The sequence below is a fragment of the Etheostoma cragini genome, chromosome 14, assembly GCF_013103735.1.
Source record: "Etheostoma cragini isolate CJK2018 chromosome 14, CSU_Ecrag_1.0, whole genome shotgun sequence".
Lineage (NCBI taxonomy): Eukaryota > Metazoa > Chordata > Actinopteri > Perciformes > Percidae > Etheostoma > Etheostoma cragini.
The window spans coordinates 7,101,871-7,114,555 of NC_048420.1; the positions used below are offsets into that span (position 1 = coordinate 7,101,871).

The 12,685-nt window shown below is 40.0% G+C and overlaps 1 protein-coding gene across 2 annotated transcripts in view; it reads left to right on the forward strand.

The window, feature by feature from the left end:
- Positions 1–12,685, forward strand: part of col16a1 (collagen, type XVI, alpha 1) — an 81,570-nt gene that overhangs the window by 20,368 nt on the left and 48,517 nt on the right. For both annotated transcript variants that reach the window (XM_034892072.1, XM_034892071.1), the window contains exons 5-9: positions 1,526–1,649; positions 2,373–2,654; positions 3,567–3,647; positions 6,287–6,355; positions 10,323–10,355. In XM_034892072.1, coding sequence (XP_034747963.1) covers positions 1,526–1,649; positions 2,373–2,654; positions 3,567–3,647; positions 6,287–6,355; positions 10,323–10,355 — 589 coding nt within the window. The remainder of the gene's footprint in view (positions 1–1,525; positions 1,650–2,372; positions 2,655–3,566; positions 3,648–6,286; positions 6,356–10,322; positions 10,356–12,685) is intronic.

Sequence of the window (12,685 nt, forward strand, 5' to 3'; positions counted from 1 at the left end):
TGTGTGTGTGTGTGTGTGTGTGTGTGTGTGTGTGTGTGTGTGTGTGTGTGTGTGTGTGTGTGTGTGCGCGCGCGCAAAGAGAGAGAGAGAAATAAATAGAGCAAGAGAGAATATTTCAAAGTGTTTGCCATCTCAGAGAGCAGGCATTTCACTCTGCTTGTTTGTGAACCCTTCATCTCTCAATACATCCACACACATCCATGCAGTGAATATTCGGGCATTTGTTTACTTGTGTGTGCTTAGATGCCCTTGACCAAAAGTGGGGGATGAGGCTTGCTGTACTGTATCTGCTATGAAAATGAATGCTAGGAGGTTACACACAGCTTTGCATTGTACTACTGGCTGCAGTCCCAATGTGTGGGGAGAAAAGACAAAAATGGAGAAAGAGAACGAGTAGAATTTAAAGATGCTCACACAGGAAATATCGGATTGCTTTGTCACTGTGCTCACAAGTACTTCAGAGAAAGATATGTGATGCCAAAAGTTCTTTTAATTTGTTACAAGCTTAATTGAATGTGATTTTAGCTTCCTGTCTAACTACTGCCTTTACGTCAACTTGGATAATGGTCTTTATTGTCAAAGAAAAAAAATAGTTTTTACATCTTACGCCTATACTGTACATGGTGTACAAATATGCACAAAATATAACTGGACACATATGCACAAACCCTGCGAACATTCCAATGCACCTGTACACACATACTTTAATGACAAATTGGTTACATTTTTAAAGTAACATGCACACTATACACACATCAAGATATACTTTATTTAGGGCTGCTTGTTATCTGTTCTGACCCCACATGAACCCACATAGTTTCTGTCCAAGCCTGACCCGAGCCCGAACCACGGCAGCAGAATGGGGACCATGCCTGTTTCAAGACCTGGATTCCATCTGTGAAATGAAATGTACTACAAGCCTAGGACAACTAAAGTCTTTTCAGTGCGACAGTATTTTCAACACAGCCGAAGAAACTGCCATATGCCATATTAAGTAGAGATCGTACTGTATAACAATGCTCCTAATCGATGAGATTTGGGCGTCTTGGGACTCTTCTAGGCAACTGCTGTCGGTAACATGAACAGCAGCAAAAAAAAATCAATGAGTCAAATTTCACTAATTACATTATGCATAACAGCAGGTTATTGATTATAGCACGGACCAATTGGGTTAGGCCAGAGAATCAAGCTGCTATGTCAGAAGCAACAAAGGCAGTGTCCCATAGGTACTCTATCTGTAACAAGAAGACAGGAATAGGAAGGGTGGATTGAGCTGGAGGTGGTCATTGTTAATATATAGCATATTTGTGTTAGACTAGTTCTGCATTGTAAATTCCCACTGTGTCAAAACTCTCTGCTCCCAGTTTGCAGGCTTGATGTTATACATGTGCAATCTCCAAGGCCAAGCCAAGAGAACCCTGAAGAGATCATCAGAAGTTTTCCCGTAAACTTTCCTGTACTTACAGTAGTTCCACCGTATACAGGGGCGACGTGTCCCTGACTAATCTGAACTTCTGTGTTCCAGTCAGGTGTTTCCTCATGGTCTTCCTGAGGAGTTCACCCTGATCTTCACCCTGGCGTTAAAGAAGGCTGCCCTGCGAGACACCACCTACCTCTTCCAGATATCTGACCAGCAGGGATACCCACAGGTGCAGCTCACTCGTTTTCCTCATGGCCGGCATTACGCATTCCTGCAGTCTTTCCACCTTCCTTAGCCTCTCTTTCCTCCTCTCTTTCCTCCTATCACTAAATCTCCCCTCTCTTCCTCACTCAACCTCTTAGCTTTTATTCATCATGCCTTTTGTCTACTCTTTCCTCCTGTCTCTAATCTCCTCTCCTTTGCATAGTCATCAACTTTCCCCTTCGATATCTTCTCTCGCGTGACACCTTCTCAATTCTTTTCCCCTCTCATCTCACGCATCTTTTGTCCCCTTTTTTTTCTTCATGCGATCCCCCTCCCTCTCTCGCTATCCCATCTCTATGTCGCTCTTCCCTCCATCATCTTTCACTTTCCTCTTTCATTCACCTTCATTGTTATTCAAGTGTGTTCCATGATGAAGCACTGGAGTCCCTCAGAGTCCCCATAATCACTAAGAGTCTGAGGCCAGATTTAAATACTCAATGTGTATGATAGATGAAGGCCAAGTCGCCTCATTAGGAGTGATTGATTGGCTGTACGGCTTGTGTGTGTAATTCATATGTCTTCCCTGTTACCTCATCTCTGCTACTGTCCTACAACTTTGTTTGGTGCTAGCAGCTTGTACATATCACTCTTTGTTAAAGCCACTACCAGTCAGACAACTCTAGATACAGTTCATTGGCATGCTGAATAAATTGTTTGGTGTTTAATTAGCACTTGTGTCGGAACCCAGCTCTCTGTAAACCTCAACGGCCCCGATGGCACCCTGTCCCTGCGGGCCAGAGGTGTAGAGCCCACAGCTGACCTGGTGAGCTGCGTTTTCACCGGGGAGGGGGTGGAGGCCCTAATGGACTTCCGCTGGCACAAGGTGGCCCTCAGCGTGCAACAGGAAGCCGCCTCCCTCCACGTGGATTGCAACTCCATTGAGAACAAACCCCTGGAGCCACGCGGAGTGCTGCCCACTGACGGATACACTATGCTGGGCATACGGGCTTCAGATGCTGGGCCTGTGCAGGTATGGAGCCGTAGAGAACTGGACAGAAAATACTGATATATGAGGAGAATCTGAGTGAGCTTTTGATTAAATATGCAATGTACTACTGGTCTATCTTGGCTTCTGAAGAGCTGTTGATCAAGTTTAACCGCTTCAATGTAAATGTCATCTAAACTTATTATTTGAAAGCGTGGTGACCTTTAGTCCCGCTCTGTGTGAAGACCGAACTGGTACTTGTCAGTTTTAGAAGTTCATTCAATAAACCAAATTCCCTTATTGGGATTTGTACCATAGAGAAAAGCATGGTAGTGCTTTGCTGAATAATGTAAAACAGTACACCCTTGACATATGTATTTTTTATATCATACCGGTCTTTTTCTACACCTCCCTGTTTCGAGCAAGTGGACAGAGTGAAATATTTCTAGTGAACCAACCCTCCATAAAGGCCTTTGTACTGCAATCCTTCATTCTCTGTGTATTTTTTATGTGGATGTGTCTTAGATCACACGTTATGCTGCTGAGGTGCTAGTTTTTTCATGCAATCACATTCATTTGTGATTAAAAAATAGAGTGGACCACCCAGGAGAATTGGCCGTAGTGACCCGGAACTATCAATGCTGAATATAGATCCAGTAATCCCAGCACTTAGTTTGACAATCTATTAACCAGCCTAGTTAGGAAGCAGGCAGGGGATTTTGTTAGCGCAGGGAGGAAGTGTTCATACACACACGTCCACACACGCTCACACACATGCATGTATGTAAACCTCGGGATAAATTGCTTCCTAATACTTATATAAATGAGAAATGAATTGGCTCTAAGCCTTGTTTACTGCCTCATTTAAACTTTACATTATTAAACAAACAAAACAGAGGATTTTTGGAGACCTGCATGTTAAATATATCAAACTCTGTCTCTCCCTTTCTTTCTTAGATGGACATTCAGCAGGTGATGCTGTATTGTGACCCCTCTCTCGCCATTCAGGAGGCCTGCTGTGAGATACCTGGAGCACGGGTGAGAACCCCAACCAACTGATAAACAATAATTAGTAATAACAATAAACTTGTGTGGAAACCATTCAGAACTTCACTACTCTGGATTACAACCATTCCATATGTCAGAGATAATGTAGAGCGAGTAGGTCATTATTGCAAATTGAACTCTGATAGGGTGATGCACGACCTTCCATCTACTTACTTCAGAAATCCACACTTTGACACAATATAATGATTTAAAAATGGTCAGAATGTGGCCAGGATGGATCAATGGTAGAGCTGGCGCACATGTACTGTGAGGTTTATGCTTCGACGCAGAGGTCCAGGGTACGAATCTGACATGTGACCATTTCCTGCATGTCTTCCCACCTAACTGTCCTGTGGAAAAGGGCAACAACTTATCTTAAAAAAATGGTGAACTGTGTCATTGCAATAGCTTTAAAACGGTATCTTTAGAGGTTTCAGGCACGTGCTACTCTGGAGAAACTTGGAGCAACGTACAGTATATACTCAGCTAAACCTAATCTGAACCTCGCTGACTATAAACACTTTATAGTCGCTCAACACTTGTTGCAGCTGCTTCACAATAAAAGTGATAGTTACAGTATTTGCTGAAAGGTCACTGTGCAACAGCTGCAAGAGAAGCTGAGTTTGCGTTATCAAATGCAACCATAAACAGCGTCTGCATTTGTCTCTGGAGGTTGATTACACTTTCTCTTCATAAAGGGTTATGCTTAATTATTTTCTTCCAACTCATTTTAGTTGGTCAGAAAGAAAAAGAAAACTTAGAAAATTATGATATGCAGGAGAACCATTACTATATAGCACTTTAGCAATTACTTGGCTTAGGCTTCTACAAACATGAAACAGCCCCCCTTATGTTAGTTAACACAATATTATTCAATGGCTTTGTTTAACACGGGGTATTATGTTCACAAATTGACTGGGGCTTAGAGTAATTCCAGTGTGTGCATCATTTCTGGCTTGCCAATATTGTTTGTACTCCTAATGTGTGAATAAAAGCCTAATTGAAAGTATCTCAGAAATACAATTATTATTTATTGCATTATTGGTAACGGGCTTCAGTGAAATAGAAAACAGATTCACTGGAACTTAATACATCGGCATGTTTCTTTTGGATAGATGAAAACAGAGCAAGTGATTGTTCAGGTATGGCGAGAATAGCAAACAGCTTTTTTTAAGGTATTTTTGTGCTCAGCCAACTTTTTTGTCTGTACTTGTGTGTCTGTGCGTGCGTGCATGTGTACGTTTTCTTTTCATTATTACCGAATTAATTTTTAAGAGGGATACAAATAGGGTGAGAAGTTCCCTCAGAAGTTTGGAACTGTAGAGTCCTCCAGAGGAAGGACTGCATGCTGTAGAATTGTTGATTAGAGGGTTTAAAGAAGGAAACCTCTTCTGCTCTGCTCAAGGCATGTTTGCTGCAGGGCTTCCTGCAAGCTGCATTTAAAATGAGAAGTGGAGGAGCATGCGTGCACAAATGTAGACACCTGCATGCTCACAGGCTGCTTGAAACACAAAGGAATGAGATGGATTTTGGGGTGGAAAAATCAAATCGCAATTTTTCTGCCAGATATTGCGGTTACGATTTGATTTGCTGTCATTTTACATATTATTTACATGACACACCATCAAGACTCTTATGCAAGGATGAGAACATGAATTGACAGCAATACTTGTTTTTCTTTTAATGAGCATGGAACAGTCAAAAACAGAACATTCATCACAAAAGTTAAATTTATAATAATAATAATACATTATTATATAATAAAAAATAAATAATAAATTCCATTAAAGAAATATCAGTACCGTCCTATGAACTGAACTCAGTTCAATAGCAGCTTGCACCTTCTACGATCATGTTAAATAAAGTCATGAAAGATAAATAAACAATCCACTGAAAACAGGGCAAATTATTTCTTTATTAATTACAATTATTAACAATCTGTGATCTGTAACATCAGTCCAGCATCTAACTTGTAAAAAAACAGTAAATATAATATTAAAAAGAGGAAAACAACATTTTAAACCAAATGTTACACCAAACATATACTTAAATATTCATATTCGATTTCTCGTAGTCTTCAGGATTAACTTTTCACACTCTTTCAAATCGTGATTTGGATTTAATGATAAATTGTTCAGCCCTAGTGCATATAATGTTTCATGGTACAGAAAAAGTCCCATTTTAGCTCAGTTTTACGGTGTTTGTTTTGTTCTGTTTAACATACCAGCTTTAAGAGGTCATTATAATGAATTTTGAGATGAGAACCTTCTTTTCTATTGTCATGGACCATGTCAGTTGGTCCATCGGCCTTAGCTGTTTTTTGTGTTTTACGCTAATTAGCAAATGTTAGCATGCTGACAGGCTAAACTAAGATGGTGAACATGGTGAACGTTATATCTGCTAAACATGCTAGCCTTGTCATTGTGGGCATGTCAGTGTGTTGACGTTAGCCTTTAGCTCAAAGCCCCGTTTCCATTTTTTCTACAAGATGTTCCGAAAAGAAATGTCTCAGACAATATTACAAATATTGGAATATACTGTACAACAAGTACATTAAAACATTAGGATAGGGGATGAAAACACTATGTTCTTCTACACTGTCTCCCATTTTTTCTGTTGTATGTTTGCAGTGCCCACCAGATGCTCACAAGAGCCGCCGTGCTGCTGAGAATGACCTGTTGGAAAACCCTTTCAACCAGGTAAAACAAAATAATGCAGAATGGTCACACACAATTACACCATATACAGCACCATATACTGAATGTACTCACCTTATTAGATATTGTCACACTGTTCAACAAACACAAACACCGTCAGTTATATCATGAATTATCCCAACATGTGGCTCCCATCAGGCAAAGACATAACACATACATACAGACACAGACGCAGACTTGGCCTTTAACAGATTTCTTCTTGCGACAGTTTGAGTTGTTTACCTGAGTTCTACTGGCAAGCAAATACGGGCCTAGGACTAGGACTTCTTCCAAATGGCTTAGTTGTTCTTCCTTTAAACTCTATAGTGGACAGAGTTTCAGCACTTCTGAGTTTTTGTGACTTCAGTTTAGTTACGTCTGCTGGTAGCAATCGTTCAAAGTGTCCGGGGGCCAACAAATAGTGCGCGTGACAAATGGAGCAACACACAGGAGCAGTTTTTAGCACACATTTCCATGCCGTTTTTTTTTTATGGCTGCTTCAATACTGCAATGATACATGAAGTATAACATAAAGGCAATTTATTTTAGTTACCACAGCTGCTTGTTTCATCATTCATATTAATAGGATCTATATCCAATTATCTATGCATTAGGGCCTGGTGTTTGTCTTGTGGAGAGCTGGTGTTAACTTAGAGCTCTGGCAGACTTAAAGGCACCGTAATCAATCCCAAAAATGGTTCCAGTCCGACACAGTTCCAATAACTCAGAAATAACTCAGACATGCCATCTCTCAGTTTTTTTTCTCTCCCTCTCACCTGCCATTCCTTCTATCTCTCTATCTCTATTATGATGCCTTGCTTTATATAGTTCAATATTCCACCAGTAGTAATGTTACCATTATCTTCTTTACAGATGTGTAACTGCCATGACTGCACTGCAGCCCCACACACATTTCTGTCCTCACTCCCCACTTGTATATCTATGCTGTCTCCATTCTCTTTTGCCCTATTTCACAGCATGCTCACACATGCACGGACTTAGTTGAGTTGTTTCTATTTTTATCTGTATGTTAGTGAATGATCAATGTATTCCAAGATTCCAGTGTGCAGGCCAGATGTTCATGATTCATAGCACCACTTTTATTTTACTAAGCCTCACTGAGTGTATTTAATACTCAGAATACTTGGAATGTCATGTGTTCTGTATGTGGGAAGGGTACAGCTCTTTATTGTTATGGAGTGAGTATATGGAGCTAAAACAGTGACAGTAACCTGTGGTATTGAAAATAAAATTTAGCATTGAAATAACAAATATCGGCACTAAAAACTGTTGAACTGATATATAAAATACAAACATCAAAAAGTATTAATCTCACAATATAATATTATTTCACTTTGAAATTTGTTTGCATTATGATAGGTTTTTCAATATCAATCTACATTTTTTCTCGATGTCTGTGTCTTTTCAGTGAAAGGTTTTTTTTTACGCTATCAAGATTTTTACAATGTCACTGGTTTTCAGTTTCAACTTTCTGTCACTGTTTTGGCGTAGGAAGGAGGGGCCTGAGGGGAGGGACAAAGAGGGCGTGGTTTACGGGTAATTTACATAGGCTTCTGGCGAAAGACCGCACCTCCATCGGAATCCTCCCAGACGTGTTAAAACCGCATATCTGCAATGTCTTGCTCAAGTTCCCCTGGAACCTCCAACATTTTTCACATAGAAGGTTTCTAGGAAAATCACACACTCACGAAAAGGCAGAACGCATTCTCTGACAAAATACATTAAAAAGATAACACTAAACCAGCCTGCTTCTATGTAAAAAAAGGGCAGTTTGTATTTTATATATCAGTTCAACAATTCTCAGTGCTGATATTTGTTGTTTCAATGCCAAATTTTATTTTCAATACCACAGGTTACAGGCTCCTTATGAGCGCAGGGTAAATTTGGGTGAGCTGTTGGTGAAATACTGTGGATGTTCAGTATATTCCTTTGTTAACCCCATAAAATAGACTACAGTTTTCCCCCATTTTTCTCCAAAGGTTACACATGAATGTCTGTTTGCAAGTCTTAGGGAGTACTACTGGATGTGGGAAGAAAAAATCTTAAATTAACCGTTTTGTGGCTGAAGAAGGCAATTTAACAGACCTGAGTGAGGTCTGTTAAATTGCCTAAATTGATGTCCCTTGAGTCAGCGTTGGCTGTGTCTCAAGACTACTAGTTTGAAAAGGAAAAAATGAAAATAACAAAATGGGGGTGGAGTTAGAAAAGAAGTGAGCTTACCAGAGCTTCTTAAGGCCTCATTAGTTGCTAAAAGCATAACGAACCCACCTCCTCAACCAAATTTCGTTTTGTCAAGTTGCATTGTGGGGGATGTATGCACCAGCTTTTAACTAGAAAGAAGGATGTGGGGAGTCACAAAATGAGAGTGATCTTTGGTTATGCTGCATTTGAAAGGTTCATAGTAAATCTGTCAATTTTATAGGAGTGCAACGCTAAGTGCTCTTTTAAAGCAATAGTTGGATATTTTTGGCAATAGCTTGATATTATATTTGTTTTCTTGCCAAGAGTTAGATTGGGAGGTGGAAACCTCTAAGTATTAAGCTAGATGTCACTTAGCTAGAATTAGTACTGCTTTAAGGCTGGAAAATGTTCACTCTATCATAAATTTGGGGACTCCACGTCTTTATTGAAGCTGAAGTGATGCTCACACTAAGTGAAATATTCAAACCAATGTTCTTGTTTAGGTTTTTACCATTGCATCAAACTGAATTGACTTATTCATTAATTTCTACGCATTAATCCCAAAATTCAGCCTACATATCTGGTATCTTTGGGATTTCCAATAGCATGTTTTGGCTTCAACAAGAGGATCATGGGATGAATTTACTCATCGGACATGCAGAAATCAACCAATTCTCCTGTTGTCTGTTTTGTAAATTACAAGTCGAATCAGATTTGGTGCAAAGGTGTGTGTACCATTGATTGTGTTTGTGTTTGGGTCACAGCAGTTACTGCCTTCCTGAGGTATGACAAATCTCACCTACACTGTTTCTCATCTTCCAGGGCTTTCAACCTTCCCCCCCCCCTTTGCTTTCAGCCCAGCTCCCATCTGAAAGGTCACATGGTCCTCAGAGGACCCTGAGGCTTTTTTTGTGTCCTGTTTCGCTGATCTCAGTGTGTTTCTACTTGACTTTGTTATGTTGAAGTCCAAAACCAGCTGAAAATGTCTTCTCCCTTTTTCCCTTTGCCAAAACTCGTACCTATTCCTCTCCTTCTAACTTTCTGCCTTGAACAAAGTGTTTCCGAAAAGCTTTCCAGTCTTTCCTCCATGCTTCTGGATGTAACTCTGTGAACAGAAGGGTTCATCTCTTTTATTTTCCCCTTGGCTCGTGGAGTACAGAAACACATCTGCTTTCATCTCTTTTTTCACTCAGAATAACGAATAACTGTTAATGACCTGTGTGTAAAACCAAGATGGCCCTTATTTCTTTTTTCTTCGATGTGGATCTGATGCAATGAATTGCAATAACAACAGGGATACCCTGCACCTGGAAGAGGAAAACAACCAAAGATGCCAAAGATCTCATATGATGTTGATATTATAGAGTTATTTAAAAAATGCAATTGCTGTCATTACTGGGATCGTCTTCAAACGTTAGTAAGAACTGCAGCAGATCTGCCAGTGACTGGGTATTTAAACCTGTATGTGCTCAAAGGTTTGAAAAATATTTCAAAAATGAAGATTAATGTCTTGATACAACTTGAGCCAAAATGGAGCAAACCACACTAAATAATATTTCTGGGAATGCTTTTTAAAGCTATTGCATTTAGCGTGCCTTGATATGGTTTGAGACGGTGTTGGCTGTTGAATCTGACAACATTAGTGTCTAAACATAGACAGAAAGCAGTTTTGGACCAATGTGAAGCCAATATGGCAATAATATTGAGGTCATGTTCAGATGTTCAGAGACCTGATGTTTTCATGATTTTTTTTCATTTCTGTCATTAGGAGATTTTCGCATCAAAGGATCTGGCAGAGAAAGTAAGCCTCACAATCCACACACACACACACACACTTGATTTTACAGTAGTGAATTTCTAATGACTGGCTCAGTGGCTCAGACCAAGACAATATGCCTCAAAGCAAGTCTCAAGCTCCCCCAGTCCCAACACATGCAGGTTCAGTTGAAATGGAGACTCTAAAAGTACAATGTTGAGGGTCCAGGGTTAGCAAGTAAATGGGTGGATAAGGATGGATCCACCGCTGAAATTCCAATTGGAAGACAATGTATGTGTGTGCAGCTTTGATATCGTGTGTATGTGTGTTGTGCATGGGTTTAGAAAAATAAATAATCTCTTGCTATTTCCTCCTCCCTCCACAACAAGTACCGAGCTCGCTGACCGACCGAGGACTGATTCACACCTTATTATGCACCGAGTGTCAGATGGGAATTGCCGCTGCCTATTCATTTTGTCATTCAGCTATAGTAGGCATGTTTTGTTCACAAATAGACTGCAAAACTCTAGACGCTTCATTATGTTGCTCCTGTGTGTGCTATCTAATGCAGCTGGCCACCTCCCCTGACTTTCTCAATGTAGGTTATTACCTGGGATGGAGCGCAAAGCTTGCCTTGCCACTGGGGGCAAACACTCGCGAAGAAGCAAAAGTGACTCTGTTTGTGTTCTGTGGGTTTAATTTGGTCAAACTACAGAGGCGACAGTTTTTCCATGGTAAAAATATGCATAGTACCCATAGGAATCCATTGATATATATCTTAAATTATGCATTGCAACACAAATGCCAACAAATATGCACAATCCTGAAGCTCAGTCAGAAACCAATTTCACAATCCCAGTGTTTATGTCATGCTGCTCCAGCTGTTCCTCTATAAGTTGTTCCTGCTCCATCAGTGGCTCCCGGTTGTGGGAGTCAGAGGGCTCAACAGGAATCTGTTACTGTAACACAAAGGATTTTTGATTTGATTTGATTTATTTAATTGCATTAAGAATTCCTTGCACAGGAAAAGGCATCCAATACAATTGAGGATAAAAGCACAATAAAGTCCAATACTTATTTCTATTGTGGTTCTCAACACTTAAAATCAGGGCAAGACAAGACACTTACAGAATGTGTAATACATGTTGACAAGATATAACATTGCAGGACTATTTGCCTAAAAAGAAAATCCCAGCATCTATTTCCTCTGTTTGCCTCTAGATCATGCATCAGAGTAATATATCATGCATTTGAGAAAGTGGCACTAATAAACCCCCAAATATGTATTTGATTTTACATCTTATAAAACATACAACCAAGGCAATTACTAATTACTAAAAGGGTTTTTACTGAGATTAGATTTGCATCAGTGGGTTCTGGGTGTTGCCCTTGTTCTGTCAAGTCCTGGCAGCTATGCCATAAAAATGCCAAAAAATGAGCCCTTTGTGATGTTTAATACCGAAAAAACAAGGCTCGTTGATAAGATGTTGGTGGCAAAAAAATCAGCCTGTCTTTTGAGATGTTTAGACTAATAAATGAGCATAGCTTTTGGCACATATAATGTAGACTGAGAGCCTGGTTATTGGGATGCTGGATGTCAAAGAGTTAATTTGTGTGGACGTTAAATGCTTAAAGTATGACACTAATTAGGCTACTTGTGCCAAACTTTGTACTGGGATTCCAACTATGAAACTGGATACTATTAAAGCTGCACTAATCAATATATATATACTTATATATACAGTATATATAGAAATATATATGAGACAAATAGATACTATGACAACAAGAAAATGGTTGTTTGTGGTGGCCCACACACACACACAAAGACGACTTTTCCCTCAGCTCTACAGAGCGCTTTAGCAACTAGAGCGTACATAATGGAGCATTTAGCAGCTAAATTGGGATTGTTATTTTTGAAATGGTTCATTCTCTAGAGGAGTGTACTGCCAACATTAATATACATAAAGACAACCCATTTATTTAAAACCATAACTTAGTGCCATAGGTTAACAATGCACAGTAGGATGTTTACTGTGAAAAACAAAAATGCCAAGCCTAACAGTCATCTCAGTTTTATTCATATAGCCCCCAATATCACTAGTCACACATTTCCCCAAAGTAAAGGAAAGGAGGAAGAGAGAGAGAGAGCGAGAGAAAGAGAGAGAGAGTAGAAGAGTGCTTGAGTCTCTTGGAGTATGAAGACCCCTATCCAGAACATCTGGAATGAGGCACCAACAGCCAGGGGAGGGAGAGAGAGAGGTCCCAGGATGACTCCTCCACAGAGAAGCCTGAGTGAGAAGAGAGGACAAGGGGGAATAGTGAGAGAGAGAGAGAGAGAGAGAGAGAGAGAGAGAGAGAGAGAGAGAGAGAGA